We start from the raw sequence: 21,772 nt of genomic DNA on the forward strand, positions 1-21,772 counted from the left end.
GAATATAATATAGAAAATATAATAGAAAATATAGTTAAAATATATTAAAAACATATATACTATATTTACCAGGAATATATAATAAAATATAATAGAAAATATAGTTAAATTATATTACAAATATATTTACTATATTTACCAGGAATATATAATAAAATATAATAGAAAATATAGTTAAAATATATTAAAAACATATATACTATATTTACCAGGAATATATAATAAAATATAATAGAAAATATAGTTAAATTATATTACAAATATATTTACTATATTTACCAGGGAATATATATATAATATAATAGAAAATATAGTTAAAATATATTAAAAACATATTTACTATATTTACCAGGAATATATAATAAAATATAATAGAAAATATAGTTAAAATATATTAAAAACATATTTACTATATTTACCAGGAATATATAATAAAATATAATAGAAAATATAGTTAAAATATATTACAAATATATATTTACTATATTTACTATGAATATATAATAAAATATAGTTAAAATATATTGCAAAAGTATAATTTACCAGGCATTGGGTGAGGATTCCGGAGAAGCCATTGGATTTCCATGCAAATTTCACTTCAAAATGAGGGGAAAATCGAAATAAATTCCATATTTCTCATGGACAGACAGGCCCCAAAAGCCCAAAAGAGCCCCACTTCCGGGTTTTTCCCCCTTTGCGCATGCGCAGGAGGGCCGAGCGCCGCCTCAGAAGAGAAGCAAGCCCAATGCGCACGCGCAGTCCGTCGTTTTGAGCGAAGCCTGAGACAGCGAGAGGCGCGCATGCGCATCCCGTCGCCTAAGCGCCCGAAAGATGCGTATTCCGTCCCAAGACTGAGGTATTGAGGCGCGCATGCGCTTCTCGTCGTTTTGAGACCAAAGCCTCAAACTGCGAGAGAGCCGCGCATGCGCATTGCGGCGCCTTGAATGAGGCCCGAGTGAAGCAGCGACAGGCGCGCATGCGTATTCGCGTATTCCGTCCCAAGACGGAGGTATTGAGACGCGCATGCGCGTCTCGTCGTTTGGAGACAAAAGCCTCAAACTGCGAGAGCCGCGCATGCGCATTGCGGCGCCTTGAATGAGGCCCGAGTGAAGCAGCGACAGGCGCGCATGCGTATTCCGTCCCAAGACGGAGATATTGAGACGCACATGCGCATTGCGGCGCCTTGAATGAGGCCCGAGTGAAGCAGCGACAGGCGCGCGTGCGTATTCCGTCCCAAGACGGAGGGTATTGAGACGCGCATGCGCTTCTCGTCGTTTTGAGACCAAAGCCTCAAACTGCGAGAGCCGCGCATGCGCATTGCGGCGCCTTGAATGAGGCCCCGAGTGAAGCAGCGACAGGCGCGCATGCGTATTCCGTCCCAAGACGGAGGTATTGAGACGCGCATGCGCGTCTCGTCGTTTGGAGACAAAAGCCTCAAACTGCGAGAGCCGCGCATGCGCATTGCGGCGCCTTGAATGAGGCCCGAGTGAAGCAGCGACAGGCGCGCATGCGTATTCCGTCCCAAGACGGAGATATTGAGACGCACATGCGCATTGCGGCGCCTTGAATGAGGCCCGAGTGAAGCAGCGACAGGCGCGCGTGCGTATTCCGTCCCAAGACGGAGGTATTGAGACGCGCATGCGCTTCTCGTCGTTTTGAGACCAAAGCCTCAAACTGCGAGAGCCGCGCCATGCGCATTGCGGCGCCTTGAATGAGGCCCGAGTGAAGCAGCGACAGGCGCGCATGCGTATTCCGTCCCAAGACGGAGGTATTGAGACGCGCATGCGCGTCTCGTCGTTTGGAGACAAAAGCCTCAAACTGCGAGAGCCGCGCATGCGCATTGCGGCGCCTTGAATGAGGCCCGAGTGAAGCAGCGACAGGCGCGCATGCGTATTCCGTCCCAAGACGGAGATATTGAGACGCACATGCGCATTGCGGCGCCTTGAATGAGGCCCGAGTGAAGCAGCGACAGGCGCGCGTGCGTATTCCGTCCCAAGACGGAGGTATTGAGACGCGCATGCGCTTCTCGTCGTTTTGAGACCAAGCCTCAAACTGCGAGAGCCGCGCATGCGCATTGCGGCGCCTTGAATGAGGCCCGAGTGAAGCAGCGACAGGCGCGCGTGCGTATTCCGTCCCAAGACGGAGGTATTGAGACGCGCATGCGCTTCTCGTCGTTTTGAGACCAAGCCTCAAACTGCGAGAGCCGCGCATGCGCATTGCGGGCGCCTTGAATGAGGCCCGAGTGAAGCAGCGACAGGCGCGCGTGCGTATTCCGTCCCAAGACGGAGGTATTGAGACGCGCATGCGCTTCTCGTCGTTTTGAGACCAAGCCTCAAACTGCGAGAGCCGCGCATGCGCATTGCGGCGCCTCGAATGAGGCCCGAGTGAAGCAGCGACAGGCGCGCATTCCGTCCCAAGGCTGAGGTATTGAGACGCGCATGCGCAACTCATCGTTTGGAGACAAAAGCCTCAAACTGCGAGAGCCGCGCATGCGCACTCCGGCGTTTCGATTGAGGCCCGAGTGAAGCAGCGACAGCGCGCATGCGTATTCCGTCCCAAGACGGAGGTATTGAGACGCGCATGCGCATTGCGGCGCCTTGAATGAGGCCCGAGTGAAGCAGCGACAGGCGCGCATTCCGTCCCAAGGCTGAGGTATTGAGGCGCGCATGCGCAACTCATCGTTTGGAGACCAAAGCCTCAAACTGCGAGAGCCGCGCATGCGCACTCCGGCGTTTCGATTGAGGCCCGAGGGAAGCCGCGACAGGCGCGCATGCGCAATCGTCAACGCTCAAGGCCTTTGAAGAGCGAGGAGAAAAGCGCATGCGCACTGCGGTCTTTATATGGGTTTTTAAGATTCAACACTTCCACTCAAATGTGGTAGAACGACAACCGGAAGTGTCGTCGCCACTCAAATGGCGGTTCGTGAGTGGGGCACACAGGAATCGGAAGTGTCGTTTTTCCCCTTTGTTGTTTGTCCTCTATAACCATTTCGGCTATTTTGCCCGCGCTACGGCTTCCGCGGAGGGACAATCTTGCCGGATGCGGGAAATTTCCTGAATGGACGCGGAAGCGGGCTGGAAGCAGGCGGGGGAAAGCGGCGGAAAAGGAACAGGAAGCGGAAGGAAGGAGGAGGGAAGCGACCCGGGGGAGGTTTTGGAGCGGCGCCTGAAGGAAATCAGGTCGGAAATCGGGTCCGAAATGTTCCCTCAGAGCCCGCCATGTTGGTCGTGGGCGGGGCCTGGGCCTGGTGGGGCGGGGCCTGGGCCTGGTGGGCGGGGCCTGGCCTTGGTGGGCGGGGCCTGGGCCTGTTGGGCGGGGTTTCTTGAAGCCCCGCCTCCCTCCCTCCTGAATATCCAAATATAACACAAATATAATATAATAATATTATAAAAATAAAATAAAAATGCAAACAGAACAAAATAATAATATAATATAATTAACATAATAATGGAATAATTCAATGATATAATATCAATATAATAATAATAATAACAATAGTATTATATATAATATTATAGTAGGAATAATATAGTAAAAATACAAATAAAATATAAAATAATAATAATAATATATAATATAGTAGGAATAATATAGTAAAAATACAAATAAAATATATAATAATAATATTATATATAATATTATAGTAGGAATAATATAGTAAAAAATACAAATAAAATATATAATAATAATAATATATAATATAGTAGGAATAATATAGTAAAAATACAAATAAAATATATAATAATAATAATATATAATATAGTAGGAATAATATAGTAAAAATACAAATAAAATATAAAATAATAATAATAATATATAATATAGTAGGAATAATATAGTAAAAATACAAATAAAATATATAATAATAACAATAATATATAATATATTAGGAATAATATAGTAAAAATACAAATGAAATATAAATAATAATAATAATATATAATATAGTAGGAATAATATAGTAAAAATACAAATAAAATATATAATAATAACAATAATATATAATATAGTAGGAATAATATAGTAAAAATACAAAATATATATTAATAATATTATATATAATATAGTAGGAATAATATAGTAAAAATACAAATGAAATATAAAATAATAATAATAATATATAATATAGTAGGAATAATATAGTAAAAATACAAATAAAATATAAAATAATAATAATAATATATAATATAGTAGGAATAATATAGTAAAAATACAAAATATAAAATAATAATAATATATAATATAGTAGGAATAATATAGTAAAAATACAAATAAAATATAAAATAATAATAATAATATATAATATATTAGGAATAATATAGTAAAAATACAAATGAAATATAAAATAATAATAATAATATATAATATAGTAGGAATAATATAGTAAAAATACAAATAAAATATATAATAATAATAATATTATATATTATATTATAGTAGGAATAATATAGTAAAAAATACAAATGGAATATAAAATAATAATATATAATATAGTAGGAATATATTAGTAAAAATACAAATAAAATATATAATAATAATAATAATATATATTATATTATAGTAGGAATAATATAGTAAAAATACAAATAAAATATAAAATAATAATAATAGTATTATATTTAATATTATAGTAGGAATTATATTAAAAATACAAATAAAATATATAATAATAATAATAATAATAATAGTATATATAATATTTTAGTAGGAATAATATAGTAAAAATACAAATAAAATATAAAATAATAATAATAATATATAATATAGTAGGAATAATATAGTAAAAATAAATAAAATAATAAAATATAATAATAATTTATAATAGTAGGAATATTATAGTAAAATACAATAAATATTAATAATATTAATATATTATTATATATTATATTATAGTAGGAATAATATAGTAAAAAATACAAATGGAATATAAAATAATAATATATAATATAGTAGGAATAATATAGTAAAAATACAAATAAAATATATAATAATAATAATAATATATATTATATTATAGTAGGAATAATATAGTAAAAATACAAATAAAAATATAAAATAATAATAATAGTATTATATTTAATATTATAGTAGGAATTATATTAAAAATACAAATAAAATATATAATAATAATAATAATAATAGTATATATAATATTTTAGTAGGAATAATATAGTAAAAATACAAATAAAATATAAAATAATAATAATAATATATAATATAGTAGGAATAATATAGTAAAAATACAAATAAAATATAAAAATAATAATAATATATAATATAGTAGGAATAATATAGTAAAAATACAAATAAAATATATAATAATAATAATATTATATATTATATTATAGTAGGAATAATATAGTAAAAAATACAAATGGAATATAAAATAATAATACATAATATAGTAGGAATAATATAGTAAAAATACAAATAAAATATATAATAATAATAATAATATATAATATAGTAGGAATAATATAGTAAAAATACAAATAAAATATATAATAATAATAATAATATATAATATAGTAGGAATAATATAGTAAAAATACAAATAAAATATAAAATAATAATAATAATATATAATATAGTAGGAATAATATAGTAAAAATACAAATAAAATATAAAATAATAATAATAATATATAATATAGTAAAAATACAAATAAAATATAAAATAATAATAATAATATATAATATAGTAGGAATAATATAGTAAAAATACAAATAAAATATATAATAATAATAATAATATATATTATATTATAGTAGGAATAATATAGTAAAAATACAAATAAAATATATAATAATAATAATATTATATATTATATTATAGTAGGAATAATATAGTAAAAAATACAAATAAAATATAAAAATAATAATAATAGCATTATATATAATATTATAGTAGGAACAATATAGTAAAAATACAAATAAAAAATATAATAATAATAATATTATATATTATATTATAGTAGGAATAATATAGTAAAAAATACAAATAAAATATAAAATAATAATAATAGTATTATATTTAATATTATAGTAGGAATAATATTAAAAATACAAATAAAATATATAATAATAATAATAATAATAGTATATATAATATTTTAGTAGGAATAATATAGTAAAAAAACAAATAAAATATAAAATAATAACATAATATTATAATACTATAATATAATAATATGACATAATATCATATTAGGAATAATTTAGTAAAATACAAATAAAATATAATAAAATAATTATATATACTAAAATATAATACAATAATGAACAATAAAATAATATAATATTAGGAATAATATAATAAAAACAAATAAAATAGAATAAAATAATAAAATAACAATATTATAATACTATAATATAATACAATATAACATAAAATAATATAATATTAGGAATAATATAATAAAAATACAAATAAAAAATAATAATACTATAATATAATACAATAACATAATATAAAATAATATTAGGAATAATATAGTAAAATACAAATAAAATATAATAAAATAATAATATAATAACAATATAATACTATAGTATAATACAGCAATATAACATTATATATGAATATTAGGAATAAGATAGAATGCAAATTAGTATAATATAATGTATAATAATAATATATAATAATAATATCACTAATATAAAATATTTTCATTGAACCAATGAACTAATAATGCAATGTAATATAATATAACATATAATACTAATATTGATATAATATTATATTTAATTAACATTTAATAATATGACATAATGAAATAATAGTATATAATAGTAAAATAATATAATGAAATATAAAATATATAATGTAATAATATACAATGAAAATAATTTATAGAGAAATAAGTGAAAAAATATAAACAAAATATACGAAGTTAATAAAATAATAAAATATTGCAACCATATATGTGTGTGTATTATATTAAATTTTATCTTTCTTTCTTGCAGCTCCGAATTGCAAAGCTCAGGTTTCTGGGATTCAAGCCAAAGTAAGTAATAATACTAATACTACTGCCACTAATAATATTTAGAATATTCAATGAATATTTCTAGATTTTTCTGGAATATTTTTAGAATATTTTAGATTTTTTTGCAATATTTTTTCAGAATATTTTTCAGGTAATTTTTAGATTATTTTCAGAATATTTGGGAAATAATATTTATGGAATATTTTCGCAACCATAAATAACAATAATAATTATGTATAATATTTGCAATATTTTTTCAGAATATTTTTCAAGTTATTTCTAGATTATTTTCAGAATATTTGGGAAATAATTTTTAATGGAATATTTTTGCAACCATAAATAACAATAACAATAATAATTATGTATAATATTTGCAGTAGTTTTTCAGAACATTTTTTCAGGTAATTTTTAGATTATTTTCAGAATATTTGGGAAATAATATTTATGGAATGTTTTCGCAACCATAAATAACAATAATAATTTTGTATAATATTTGCAATATTTTTTCAGAATATTTTTTCAGGTTATTTTTAGGTTATTTTCAGAATATTTGGGAAATAATATTATGGAATATTTTTGCAATATTTTTAGATTATTTTCAGAATATTTGGGAAATAATTTTTAATGGAATATTTTTGCAACCATAAATAACAATAACAATAATAATTTTGTATAATATTTGCAATATTTTTTTCAGAATATTTTTCAAGTTATTTCTAGATTATTTTCAGAATATTTGGGAAATAATATTTATGGAATATTTTTGCAACCATAAATAACAATAACAATAATAATTATGTATAATATTTGCAATAGTTTTCAGAATATTTTTCAAGTTATTTTTAGGTTATTTTCAGAATATTTGGGAAATAATATTTATGGAATATTTTTGCAATATTTTTAGATTATTTTCAGAATATTTGGGAAATAATTTTTAATGGAATATTTTTGCAACCATAAATAACAATGACAATAATAATTTTGTATAATATTTGCAATATTTTTTCAGAATTTTTTTCAGGTAATTTTTAGATTATTTTCAGAATATTTGGAAAATAATATTTATGGAATATTTTCGCAACCATAAATAACAATAATAATTTTGTATAATATTTGCAATATTTTTTCAGAATATTTTTCAAGTTATTTTTAGGTTATTTTCAGAATATTTGGGAAATAATATTTATGGAATATTTTTGCAACCATAAATAACAATAATAATTTTGTATAATATTTGCAATATTTTTTCAGAATATTTTTCAAGTTATTTCTAGATTATTTTCAGAATATTTGGGAAATAATATTTATGGAATATTTTTGCAACCATAAATAACAATAACAATAATAATTATGTATAATATTGGCAATAGTTTTTCAGAACATTTTTTCAGGTTATTTTTAGATTATTTTCAGAATATTTGGGAAATAATATTTATGGAATATTTTCGCAACCATAAATAACAATAATAATTTTGTATAATATTTGCAATATTTTTTCAGAATATTCTTCAGGTTATTTCTAGATTATTTTCAGAATATTTGGGAAATAATTTTTAATGGAATATTTTTGCAACCATAAATAACAATAACAATAATAATTTTGTATAATATTTGCAATATTTTTTCAGAATATTTTTCAAGTTATTTCTAGATTATTTTCAGAATATTTGGGAAATAATATTTATGGAATATTTTTGCAATATTTTTAGATTATTTTCAGAATATTTGGGAAATAATTTTTAATGGAATATTTTTGCAACCATAAATAACAATGACAATAATAATTTTGTATAATATTTGCAATATTTTTTCAGAATTTTTTTCAGGTAATTTTTAGATTATTTTCAGAATATTTGGAAAATAATATTTATGGAATATTTTCGCAACCATAAATAACAATAATAATTTTGTATAATATTTGCAATATTTTTTCAGAATATTTTTCAAGTTATTTTTAGGTTATTTTCAGAATATTTGGGAAATAATATTTATGGAATATTTTTGCAACCATAAATAACAATAATAATTTTGTATAATATTTGCAATATTTTTTCAGAATATTTTTCAAGTTATTTCTAGATTATTTTCAGAATATTTGGGAAATAATATTTATGGAATATTTTTGCAACCATAAATAACAATGACAATAATAATTTTGTATAATATTTGCAATATTTTTTCAGAATATTTTTCAAGTTATTTTTAGGTTATTTTCAGAATATTTGGGAAATAATATTTATGGAATATTTTCGCAACCATAAATAACAATAATAATTTTGTATAATATTTGCAATATTTTTTCAGAATATTTTTCAAGTTATTTTTAGGTTATTTTCAGAATATTTGGGAAATAATATTTATGGAATATTTTCGCAACCATACATAACAATGACAATAATAATTTTGTATAATATTTGCAATATTTTTTCAGAATATTTTTCAGGTTATTTCTAGATTATTTTCAGAATATTTGGGAAATAATATTTATGGAATATTTTCGCAACCATAAATAACAATAATAATTATGTATAATATTTGCAATATTTTTTCAGAATATTTTTCAAGTTATTTTTAGGTTATTTTCAGAATATTTGGGAAATAATATTTATGGAATATTTTCGCAACCATAAATAACAATAACAATAATAATTTTGTATAATATTTGCAATATTTTTTCAGAATATTTTTTCAGGTTATTTTTAGGTTATTTTCAGAATATTTGGGAAATAATATTTATGGAATATTTTTGCAACCATAAATAACAATAATAATTTTGTATAATATTTGCAATATTTTTTTTCAGAATATTTTCAGAATAATTGGGAAATAATATTTATGGGATATTTTTGCAACCATAAATAACAATAATGATGTAGAATATTTGCAATATTTTTTTCAGAATATTTTTTCAGATTGTTTTCAGAATAATTGGGAAATAATTTTTATGGAATATTTTTGCAACCATAAATAACAATAGCAATAATAATTTAATTAAGGATAAATAATAAATTTCTCTTTCCTTTTCATAGGGATTATCTTGCAATATTTTGCAGTAATTTGTGAATATTTTTCTGAATATTTTTGCAATATTTTTCTGAATATTTTTGCAGTGTTTTTGAGAATACTTTTGCAATTTTCTGTAATATTTTTGCTATTTTTGCAATATTATATTTGCAATATTTTTTCAGAATATTTTTAGAATATTTATGGAATATTTTTGCAACCATAAATAACAATAATGATGTAGAATATTTGCAATGTTTTTTTTTCAGAATATTTTTTCAGGTTATTTTTAGATTATTTTCAGAATATTTGGGAAATAATATTTATGGAATATTTTGCAACCATAAATAACAATAACAATGATGATGTAGAATATTTGCAATATTTTTTCAGAATATTTTTAGAATATTTATGGAATATTTTTGCAACCATAAATAACAATAATGATGTAGAATATTTGCAATGTTTTTTTTTCAGAATATTTTTTCAGGTTATTTTTAGATTATTTTCAGAATATTTGGGAAATAATATTTATGGAATATTTTGCAACCATAAATAACAATAACAATGATGATGTAGAATATTTGCAATATTTTTTCAGAATATTTTTAGAATATTTATGGAATATTTTGCAACCATAAATAACAATAACAATGATGATGTATAATATTTGCAATATTTTTTCAGAATATTTTCAGAATATTTATGGAATATTTTTGCAACCATAAATAACAATGATGTAGAATATTTGCAATGTTTTTTTTCAGAATATTTTTTCAGGTTATTTTCAGAATATTTGGGAAATAATATTTATGGAATATTTTTGCACACATAAATAACAATAGCAATAATAATTTAATTAAGGATAAATAATAAATTTCTTTTTTCTTTTCATAGGGATTATCTTGCAATATTTTGCAGTAATTTGTGAATATTTTTCTGAATATTTTTGCAATATTTTTCTGAATATTTTTGCAGTGTTTTTGAGAATACTTTTGCAATTTTCTGTAATATTTTTGCTATTTTTGCAATATTATATTTGCAATATTTTTTCAGAATATTTTTAGAATATTTATGGAATATTTTTGCAACCATAAATAACAATAATGATGTAGAATATTTGCAATGTTTTTTTTTCAGAATATTTTTTCAGGTTATTTTTAGATTATTTTCAGAATATTTGGGAAATAATATTTATGGAATATTTTGCAACCATAAATAACAATAACAATGATGATGTAGAATATTTGCAATATTTTTTCAGAATATTTTTAGAATATTTATGGAATATTTTTGCAACCATAAATAACAATAATGATGTAGAATATTTGCAATGTTTTTTTTTCAGAATATTTTTTCAGGTTATTTTTAGATTATTTTCAGAATATTTGGGAAATAATATTTATGGAATATTTTGCAACCATAAATAACAATAACAATGATGATGTAGAATATTTGCAATATTTTTTCAGAATATTTTTAGAATATTTATGGAATATTTTGCAACCATAAATAACAATAACAATGATGATGTATAATATTTGCAATATTTTTTCAGAATATTTTCAGAATATTTATGGAATATTTTTGCAACCATAAATAACAATAACAATGATGATGTAGAATATTTGCAATATTTTTTCAGAATATTTTTAGAATATTTATGGAATATTTTGCAACCATAAATAACAATAGCAAAGATGATGTATAATATTTGCAATATTTTTTTTCAGAATATTTTTCAGGTTATTTTCAGAATATTTGGGAAATAATATTTATGGAATATTTTTGCAACCATAAATAACAATAACAATGATGATGTATAATATTTGCAATATTTTTCAGAATATTTTTAGAATATTTATGGAATATTTTTGCAACCATAAATAACAATAACAATGATGATGTAGAATATTTGCAATATTTTTTCAGAATATTTTTAGAATATTTATGGAATGTTTTTGCAACCATAAATAACAATAACAATGATGATGTAGAATATTTGCAATATTTTTTCAGAATATTTTTAGAATATTTATGGAATGTTTTTGCAACCATGATGTAGAATATTTGCAATATTTTTTTTCAGAATATTTTTTCAGGTTATTTTCAGAATATTTGGGAAATAATATTTATGGAATATTTTTGCACACATAAATAACAATAGCAATAATAATTTAATTAAGGATAAATAATAAATTTCTCTTTTCTTTTCATAGGGATTATCTTGCAATCTCTGAGGAAGCCCTTCATGATGGACGAAGACGAGGATAATATTCCGTCCTTGGAAAAACTGAATATTTCGGAGAATTTCCAGTGCGTTTCTTTCGGGATCGGGAATTTCTCTTCTTGTTCAGTCGCAAAGACACAAATGGCCTTCCTCCTCCTCCTCTTGCAAGAACTACAGGTATTGCTTAGAATATTTCTCAGTAATTTATTTGCAATATTTTTTGTATTTTCTGCAACGTTTTTAGAATATTTTTTGTAATTTCTGCAACATTTTAAGAATACTTTTTGTAATTTTTGCCCTATTCTAGAATATATATATATATATATATATATATTGAAACTTTTGCAACATTGTAGCTTTTTGTAATTTTTGCAACGTTTCAATTTTTCTGTAATTTCTGCAACATTTTAAGAATACTTTTTGTAATTTTTGCAACTTTTTCTAGAATTTTTTTTTGAAATTTTTGCCATATTTTAAGAATATTTTTTTGTAATTTTTGCAACATTTTTAGAATAGTTTTTGTAATTTTTGCTCTATTCTAGAATTTATATTTTTTGAAACTTTTGCAACATTGTAACTTTTTGTAATTTGTGCAATATTTCAATTTTTTTTGTAATTTCTGAAACATTTTAAGAATAATTTTTGTAACCTTTTTGCAACCTTTTCTAGATTTTTTTTTGAAATTTTTGCTATATTTTAAGAATATTTTTTGTAATTTTTACAACCTTTTCTAGAATATTTTTTTGAAATTTTTGCAACATTTTAATTTTTTATAATTTCTGCAAAATTTTAAGAATAGTTTTTGTAATTTTTGCAACATTTTAAGAATACTTTTTGTAATTTTTACAGCCTTTTCTAGAACTTTTTTTGTAATTTTTGCAACCTTTTCTAGAATATTTTTTTGAAATTTTTGCAACATTTTAATTTTTTATAATTTCTGCAAAATTTTAAGAATAGTTTTTGTAATTTTTGCAACATTTTAAGAATACTTTTTGTAATTTTTGCAACCATTTCTAGAATATTTTTTGAAACTTTTGCAACATTTTAAGAATACTTTTTGTAATTTTTACAGCCTTTGCTAGAACTTTTTTTTGAAATTTTTGCAACAATTTACATTTTTTGTAATAATTGCAATATTTTTGGATTTTTGGCAATTTTAGATTTTTGCAAATTTTAAAGAATTTTTTTCAATTTTTGCAATATTTTTGAGATTATATTTACAATATATATGGAATAATACAGAACATTTATGGGATTTGTTAGCAATATTTATGGAATAGTTTAAATAATATTTTTGCAGTTTTTAAGACTTTTAATGTAGTATTTTTTAGAGTTTGGAATATTTTTAGAATATGTTTGCAATTTTACAATAATATTTATAACAATATTTTGCAGAATATTTGTTGTCTATTTCTATACCGTATATACTCAGATATGAGCCGAGTTTTCTGCCCTTTTTTGGGGAATATTTTTGCAATATTTTTCTGAAAATTTTGCAATATTTTGCAGTAATTTGTGAATATTTTTCTGAATATTTTCGCAATATTTTTCTGAATATTTTCGCAATATTTTTCTGAATATTTTTGCAATATTTTTCTGAAAATTTTGCAATATTTTGCAGTAATTTGTGAATATTTTTCTGAATATTTTCGCAATATTTTTCTGAATATTTTCGCAATATTTTTCTGAATATTTTTGCAATATTTTTCTGAAAATTTTGCAATATTTTGCAGTAATTTGTGAATATTTTTCTGAATATTTTCGCAATATTTTTCTGAATATTTTTGCAGTGTTTTTGAGAATACTTTCCCAATAATTTTGAGAATATTTTTGGAATAGTTTTAGGAATATTTTGTAATATTTTTGCAATATTTTTCTGAAAATTTTGCAATATTTTGCAGTAATTTGTGAATATTTTTCTGAATATTTTTGCAATATTTTTCTGAATATTTTTGCAGTGTTTTTGAGAATACTTTCCCAATAATTTTGAGAATATTTTTGGAATAGTTTTAGGAATATTTTGTAATATTTTTGCAATATTTTTCTGAAAATTTTGCAATATTTTGCAGTAATTTGTGAATATTTTTCTGAATATTTTCGCAATATTTTTCTGAATATTTTCGCAATATTTTTCTGAATATTTTTGCAATATTTTTCTGAAAATTTTGCAATATTTTGCAGTAATTTGTGAATATTTTTCTGAATATTTTCGCAATATTTTTCTGAATATTTTTGCAGTGTTTTTGAGAATACTTTCCCAATAATTTTGAGAATATTTTTGGAATATTTTGTAATATTTTTGCAATATTTTGCAGTAATTTGTGAATATTTTTCTGAATATTTTTGCAGTGTTTTTCTGAATATTTTTGCAATATTTTTCTGAATATTTTTGCAGTGTTTTTGAGAATACTTTTGCAATTTTCTGTCATATTTTTGCTATTTTCTGGAATATTTCATATGTCTTTCCGCCTGTTTTCCTTATTTCAAGATTTCTCGCGACTGTTGTTTCGTCTTCGATCCCGTTTTTTCCGAACTCGAACTCGAGGTCCTTTGTCGCCTTGGGCTCAAAGTCATGGCAGAAAACGAGGTAATTAATGAATTAATGAATTAATAAAAATAACGATAATAATACCTCTATTTGGGATTTTTTTTTGGCAATATTTTTAGAATATTATTTCGAAATTTTATCGAACGTTCATGGGATATTTTTATGTGAATTTATCTTTGCAAACTCTATAAATAATAATGATGGAATATGGACCGTGGATGATGGGGTTTGCAGTACTTTCACTCCTGCTGCCTTGTTATTAGCAATGCTTCTTAAGGCCCATTATTAATACTATTATTATTTCTATTATGTCTAATATATTTTTCCATTACTATTGTTTATTATTATTAATATGATAATATTTTCTATTATATTATTTTCTATTATTATATTACATTTTCCGTTGTTATTAGCAATGCTTCTTAAGGCCCATTAAACCTTCGCTCACTTTCTGAGACCACCGGGACCCCCACGAATGACGGACCGGGACCAAATTTGGCACAAAGACACCCCATGACCCACTACACATCCTAGTGAAGTTTGGTGGAGGATGGACCGTGGATGATGGGATTTGAAGTACTTTCACTCCTGCTGCCCTGTTATTTGCAATGCTTCTTAAGGCCCATTATTATTATTATTATTATTATTATTATTATTATTTTCCATTACTATTGTTTGTTATTATTAATATGATAATATTTTCTATTATATTATTTTCTATTATTATATTACATTTTCCGTTGTTATTAGCAATGCTTCTTAAGGCCCATTAAACCTTCACTCACTTTCTAAGACCACTGTGAGCCCCTTGAATGACGGAACTGGACCAAACTTGGCACACAGAGACTACATGACCCACTCTACATCCTGGTGAAGTTTGGTAGAAGATGGACCATGGATGATGGGACTTGCAGTACCTTTACTTACTTCCTCAGAGCACTGCGACTCCCACCAATGACTGATCAAGACCAAACTTGGCACACAGACTCCCCATGACCCACTCTACATCCTGGTGAAGTTTGGTAGAGGATGGAGCATGGATGATGGGACTTGCAGTACCTTCACTAACTTCCAGGGACCACTGTGACCCCCACGAATGACGGACCGGAACCAAACTTGGCACACAGAAATCACATGACCCACTCTACATCCTGGTGAAGTTTGGTAGAAGATGGACCATGGATGATGGGACTTGCAGTACCTTTACTTACTTCCTCAGAGCACTGCGACTCCCACCAATGACTGATCGAGACCAAACTTGGCACACAGAGCGCTCATAGCCCACTCTATGTCCTGGTGAAGCTTGGTGGAGGATGGACCATGGACGATGGGATTTGCAGTACCTTCACTCACTTCCAGAGACCACTGTGACCCCCACCAATGTCTGATCAAGACCATACTTGGCACACACAGTCCCCATGACCTACTATACATCCCAGCCCTGTTTGGAGTGGGATGGACCATGGATGATGGGACTTACACATGGGAATTGTAGTTCACCTGCACCCACTGAACCCCACTGACCCTGGACCTACACTAAACTTGGGACACAGGCAAACAATGCCTTTCTTAAAATACCCAGGCACCACCGGGTCCCCAAGCTAGTACATAATAATGATGGAAATATGGACCGTGGACAATGGGATTTGCAGTACCTTCACTCACTTCCATAGACCAATGCAACCTACATGAATGACGGAGTGGGACCAAACTTGGCACACAGAACCCCCATGATCCACTCTACGTCCTGGTGAAGTTTGGTGGAAGATGGACCACGGATGATGGGATCTGCAGTACCGTCATTCACATCCAGAGACCACAGCGACCTCCACGAATGATGGACAGGGACCAAACTTGGCACACAGAACCCCCAATGACCCACTCTACGTCCTGGTGAAGTTTGGTGGAAGATGGACCACAGATGATGGGACTTGCAGTACCTTTACTCACTTCCTGAGACCACTGTGACCCACAACAATGACTGATCAAGACCAAACTTGGCACACAGACTCCCCATGATCCACTCTATGTCCTGGTGAAGTTTGTAGGAAGATGGACCACGGATGATGGGACTTGCAGTAGCTTCACTCACTTCCTGAGTCTATTGGGACCCCCACGAATGATGGACAGGGACCAAACTTGGCACACAGAGCCCTTATAACCCACTTTAAATCCTGGTGAAGTCTGGGGATGATGGACCACGGATGATGGGATTTGCAGTACTATCACTCACTTCCAGAGACCACTGCAACCAGCACGAATGACGGACCGGGACCAAACTTGGCACAGAGAACCCCCATGACCCTCTTTACGTCCTGGTGAAGTTTGTGGAAGATAGACCACGGATGATGGGATTTGCAGTACCGTCACTCACTTCCTGAGTCTATTGAGACCCCCACGAATGATGGACAGGGACCAAACTTGGTACACAGAGACTACATGACCCACTCTACATCCTCGTGAAGTTTGGTAGAAGATGGACCATGGATGATGGGAGTTGCAGTACCTTCACTCACTTCCAGAGACCACTGCAACCTACATGAATGACAGACGGGGACCAAACCCGGCACACAGACTCCACATGATCCACTCTATGTCCTGGTGAAGTTTGTAGGAAGATGGACCACGGATGATGGGATTTGCAGTACCATCACTCACTTCCAGAGACCACTGCAACCAGCACGAATGACGGAGCGGCACCAAACTTGGCACACAGAACCCCCACGATCCACTCTACGTCCTGGTGAAGTTTGTGGAAGATGGACTATGGATGATGGGATTTGCAGTACCTTTACTTACTTCCTCAAAGCACTGCGACTCCCACCAATGACTGATCAAGACCAAACTTGGCACATAGAGCCCTCATAACCCACTTTATATCCTGGTAAAGTTTGGGGATGATGGACCACGGATGATGGGACTTGCAGCACCTTCACTCACTTCCAGGGACCACTGCGAACCCCACGAATGACGGACCGGGACCAAACTTCCTACACAGATCCACATGACCAACCAAACATACCAAAAGGGTTTGGGAGGGATTGATCTGGGAGTTGTAGTTCTGGCCACAGTAAATCAATAAAATGTGTGTGTCTTTTCAGAATGTTTTTTTTTGGGAATATTTTTAAAAATATTTTTGCCATAATAAATAAATAAAATAATACTTTTTCCCCCTATATTTTGCCCCAATATACAATATATATGGAATAATACAGAACATTTATGGGATTTGTTAGCAATATTTATGGAATAGTTTTTATAATATTTTTGCAGTTTTAAAGACTTTTAATGTAGTATTTTTTTTAGAGTTTGGAATATTTTTAGAATATGTTTGCAATTTTACAATAATATTTATAACAATATTTTGCAGAATATTTGTTGCCTATTTCTATACCGTATATACTCGAATATGAGCCGGGTTTTCTGCCCTTTTTTGGGGAATATTTTTGCAATATTTTTCTGAAAATTTTGCAATATTTTGCAGTAATTTGTGAATATTTTTCTGAATATTTTTGCAATATTTTTCTGAATATTTTTGCAGTGTTTTTGAGAATACTTTCCCAATAATTTTGAGAATATTTTTGGAATAATTTTAGGAATATTTTTGCAATATTTTTCTGAAAATTTTGCAATATTTTGCAGTAATTTGTGAATATTTTTCTGAATATTTTGCAGTGTTTTTGAGAATACTTTCCCAATAATTTTGAGAATATTTTTGGAATGGTTTTAGGAATATTTTGTAATATTTTTGCAATATTTTTCTGAATATTTTTGCAGTGTTTTTGAGAATACTTTCCCAATAATTTTGAGAATATTTTTGGAATAGTTTTAGGAATATTTTGTAATATTTTTGCAATATTTTTCTGAATATTTTTGCAGTGTTTTTGAGAATACTTTCCCAATATTTTTCTGAATATTTTTGCAATATTTTTCTGAATATTTTTGGGAGGGATTGATCTGCGAGTTGTAGTTCTGGCCACAGTAAATCAATAAAATGTGTGTGTCTTTTCAGAATGTTTTTTTTTGGGAATATTTTTAAAAATATTTTTGCCATAATAAATAAATAAAATAATACTTTTCCCCCCCTATATTTTGCCCCAATTTTTTTTTGCAATATTTACAGGATATTTTTTTTACAGTAAATAAATAATAATAATAATAATACCAATAATAATAATTTTCTTCTTCTCGCTCAGGAAGGGAAGCATGGCATTTCGGGCGTGCGGACGTTGTTTTTCATGGTGCATTGTGGGAAATCCCTGTACAACAACCTTCTCTGGAGCAACTGGGCCCCGGAAACACTTTCCAAGATGGCCGTCCTCGGGAACAGCTTCCGGGGCATCCAGGACAGGTGGGCGGGACTTCCTGTTTCAAGGCCAGAGGGTATTATTATTATTATTATTATTATTATTATTATTTTCTCCTTCAATTAATTCCCCGTTTCTCTCGTTTTCCAGGATGCCATCAAAAATATTTCAAAAAGAATACAGTTACATTGCAAAGGTAATGAATGTGTCGGTGAAATTTTATTTATTTATTTACTTATTTATTTATTTTTGTTTTGTTTATTACTGTTAAAATTCTGTAATAACTGGGTAATAAATTCTGGATATTGCAAAAAAAATATTCCTATAAATACTGCAAGAAATTTCTTTAAAATGTTGCCAAAATATTACAAAAATAATAAAAAAAATTCTGTAATAACTGGGTAATAAATTCTGGATATTGCAAAAAAAAATATATTCCTATAAATACTGCAAGAAATTTCTTTAAAATGTTGCCAAAATATTACAAAAATAATAAAAAAAAATCTGTAATAACTGGGTAATAAATTCTGGATATTGCAAAAAAAAATATTCCTATAAATACTGCAAGAAATTTCTTTAAAATGTTGCCAAAATATTACAAAAATAATAAAAAAAAATCTGTAATAACTGGGTAATAAATTCTGGATATTGCAAAAAAAAATATTCCTATAAATACTGCAAGAAATTTCTTTAAAATGTTGCCAAAATATTACAAAAATAATAAAAAAAAATCTGTAATAACTGGGTAATAAATTCTGGATATTGCAAAAAAAATATTCCTATAAATACTGCAAGAAATTTCTTTAAAATGTTGCCAAAATATTACAAAAATAATAAAATAAAAAACAATAAAAGTAACATGTAATGATAATAATACTTTAAGAATACTTTTTCAAAATTTTTAATTTTTTTTAATGTTTGCAATATTTTTGAAACAAAAATAATAAAAATAACATGTAATGATAATAATACTTTAAGAATACTTTTTCAAAATTTTTAATTTTTTTAATGTTTGCAATATTTTTGAAACAAAAATAATAAAAATAACATGTAATGATAATAATACTTTAAGAATACTTTTCATGATTTTTGCAAAAATATACCCAAAATATTTTGAAAAGAATTTCAAAATATATTGTAAATATATTCTGAGAAAACAGTGCAAAAAAAATTGTGAAAAAATAGTGCAAAATATTTTGTGAAAGCGTATTGTAAAAATATTGGGGAAAATATTGCAAAAATATTCTGAAATAATACTCTGAAAAATATTGAAAAAATACTCAGGGAAAATATATTTGTGGGAAAAACATTGCAAAAATATTTGAGGAGAATATTGCAAAAATATTCTGGAAAGAAATTGTGAAAATATTTGGGAAAATATTGCAAAAATCTTCTGGAAAAATTCCAAAACATAGTGTAAAAATATTCTGAGAAAAATATTACAAAAAATTGCATATATATAGTGCAAAATATTCTGAAGGAATGTTATGAAAAATATTCTGAGTGATAGTGCAAAAATATTGGGGAAAATATTGCAAAAAACATTCTGAAAAATTGTGAAAATATTTAGGGAAAAGATTGCAAAAATATTGCATATAAATAGGGCAAAATATTCTAAAGGAATATTATGAAAAATATTCTGATTGATAGTGTTAAAATATTGCGCAAACATTCTGAAAAAATTGCAAATCTATTTGGGAAAATATTAAAAAAATAATTCTGAAAAAAATTGAAAATATTTGGGGAAATTATTGCAAAGGTATTGCATATAAATAGTGCAAAATATTCTAAAGGAATATTCTGAACAATATTCTGAATGATAATGCAAAAAATATTTGGGAAAATATTGCAAAAAATATTCTGAAAACATTTTGAAAATATTTGGGAAAATATTGAAAACAAGAACATTCTGAAAAAATATGCCAAAATATTTGGGAAAATATTGCAAAAATATTCTGAAAAAATTGCAAAAAAAAATATGCCAAAATATTGTAAAAATATTCTCAAAAAAACACTGCGAAAATATTCTAGAAAAAATCCAAAATATATTTAAAATGTTTTGAGAAAAAATTTTGCAAAAATATTTGGGAAAAGTATTCCAAAATGGCCGACGATGTCCCGATTTCCTCTTCCTGTTTCTAGATCTTGCCGGCGACGGACGAGACCCCGTTTCCGGCCCACCCTCAATATATGGAGATATTTAACGACACTTCCGTCCATTGTTTTCCGTCGTCGAAGCTGAAAGAACTTTCCGGAGAAATCTGGAAGCTTCCGGAAGAACCCGTTTACGAGGAAAACGAGGAGGGGCAACTAGAGATCATCCGGAAGAGCCAGAAGAAGGGGATTTGTACGGACTTCGAAGCGAACGAGAAAAAGTCGTGAAAACGGCAAATACGATTTTTTATTAAACGAGTCGAAAAGACGTGAAATCGTAATCCCGTTATTATTTAATTTGCATAATTTATTCTCAGTCCTTGTCTTCATTCGATTGGTCGTCACCCGATTTAATTACATTTAATAGTAGATGTATATAATATTATAAATAAAATTTTCTCGTAAAACGAAGTCAACGATAAATAAATTTCCTCGTTTTCCGGACTGAAATCGGGCTGACGAGGGCCAATCGAATGACGACCACAAGGATCGAGAATAAATTATTATTATGTATTAATTTATGTAATAGTCTTCCTTCATAAAAG

At 28.1% G+C, this 21,772-nt stretch overlaps 1 protein-coding gene across 1 annotated transcript; it reads left to right on the plus strand.

The window, feature by feature from the left end:
- Positions 1 to 2,590: 2,590 nt before the first annotated feature.
- Positions 2,591 to 21,495, plus strand: srrd (SRR1 domain containing). Its single transcript, XM_062967058.1, has 7 exons — positions 2,591 to 3,179; positions 6,966 to 7,006; positions 12,208 to 12,395; positions 14,707 to 14,805; positions 18,963 to 19,117; positions 19,224 to 19,269; positions 21,216 to 21,495. Exons 1-7 carry the CDS (start codon positions 3,058 to 3,060, stop codon positions 21,453 to 21,455), a joined length of 891 nt encoding a protein of 296 aa, XP_062823128.1. The 5' UTR covers positions 2,591 to 3,057; the 3' UTR covers positions 21,456 to 21,495.
- Positions 21,496 to 21,772: the final 277 nt, after the last annotated feature.

The sequence above is a fragment of the Anolis carolinensis genome, unplaced genomic scaffold (assembly GCF_035594765.1).
Source record: "Anolis carolinensis isolate JA03-04 unplaced genomic scaffold, rAnoCar3.1.pri scaffold_91, whole genome shotgun sequence".
Classification (NCBI taxonomy): domain Eukaryota; kingdom Metazoa; phylum Chordata; class Lepidosauria; order Squamata; family Dactyloidae; genus Anolis; species Anolis carolinensis.

Coding starts and splice junctions, on each gene's coding strand:
- srrd (XM_062967058.1), top strand. CDS start 3,058: ATGGACGCGGAAGCGGGCTGGAAGCAGGCGGGGGAAAGCGGCGGAAAA. Junction 3,180..6,965: donor CGGCGCCTGAAGGAAATCAG/GTCGGAAATCGG, acceptor TCTTTCTTGCAG/CTCCGAATTGCAAAGCTCAG. Junction 14,806..18,962: donor AAGTCATGGCAGAAAACGAG/GTAATTAATGAA, acceptor CTTCTCGCTCAG/GAAGGGAAGCATGGCATTTC.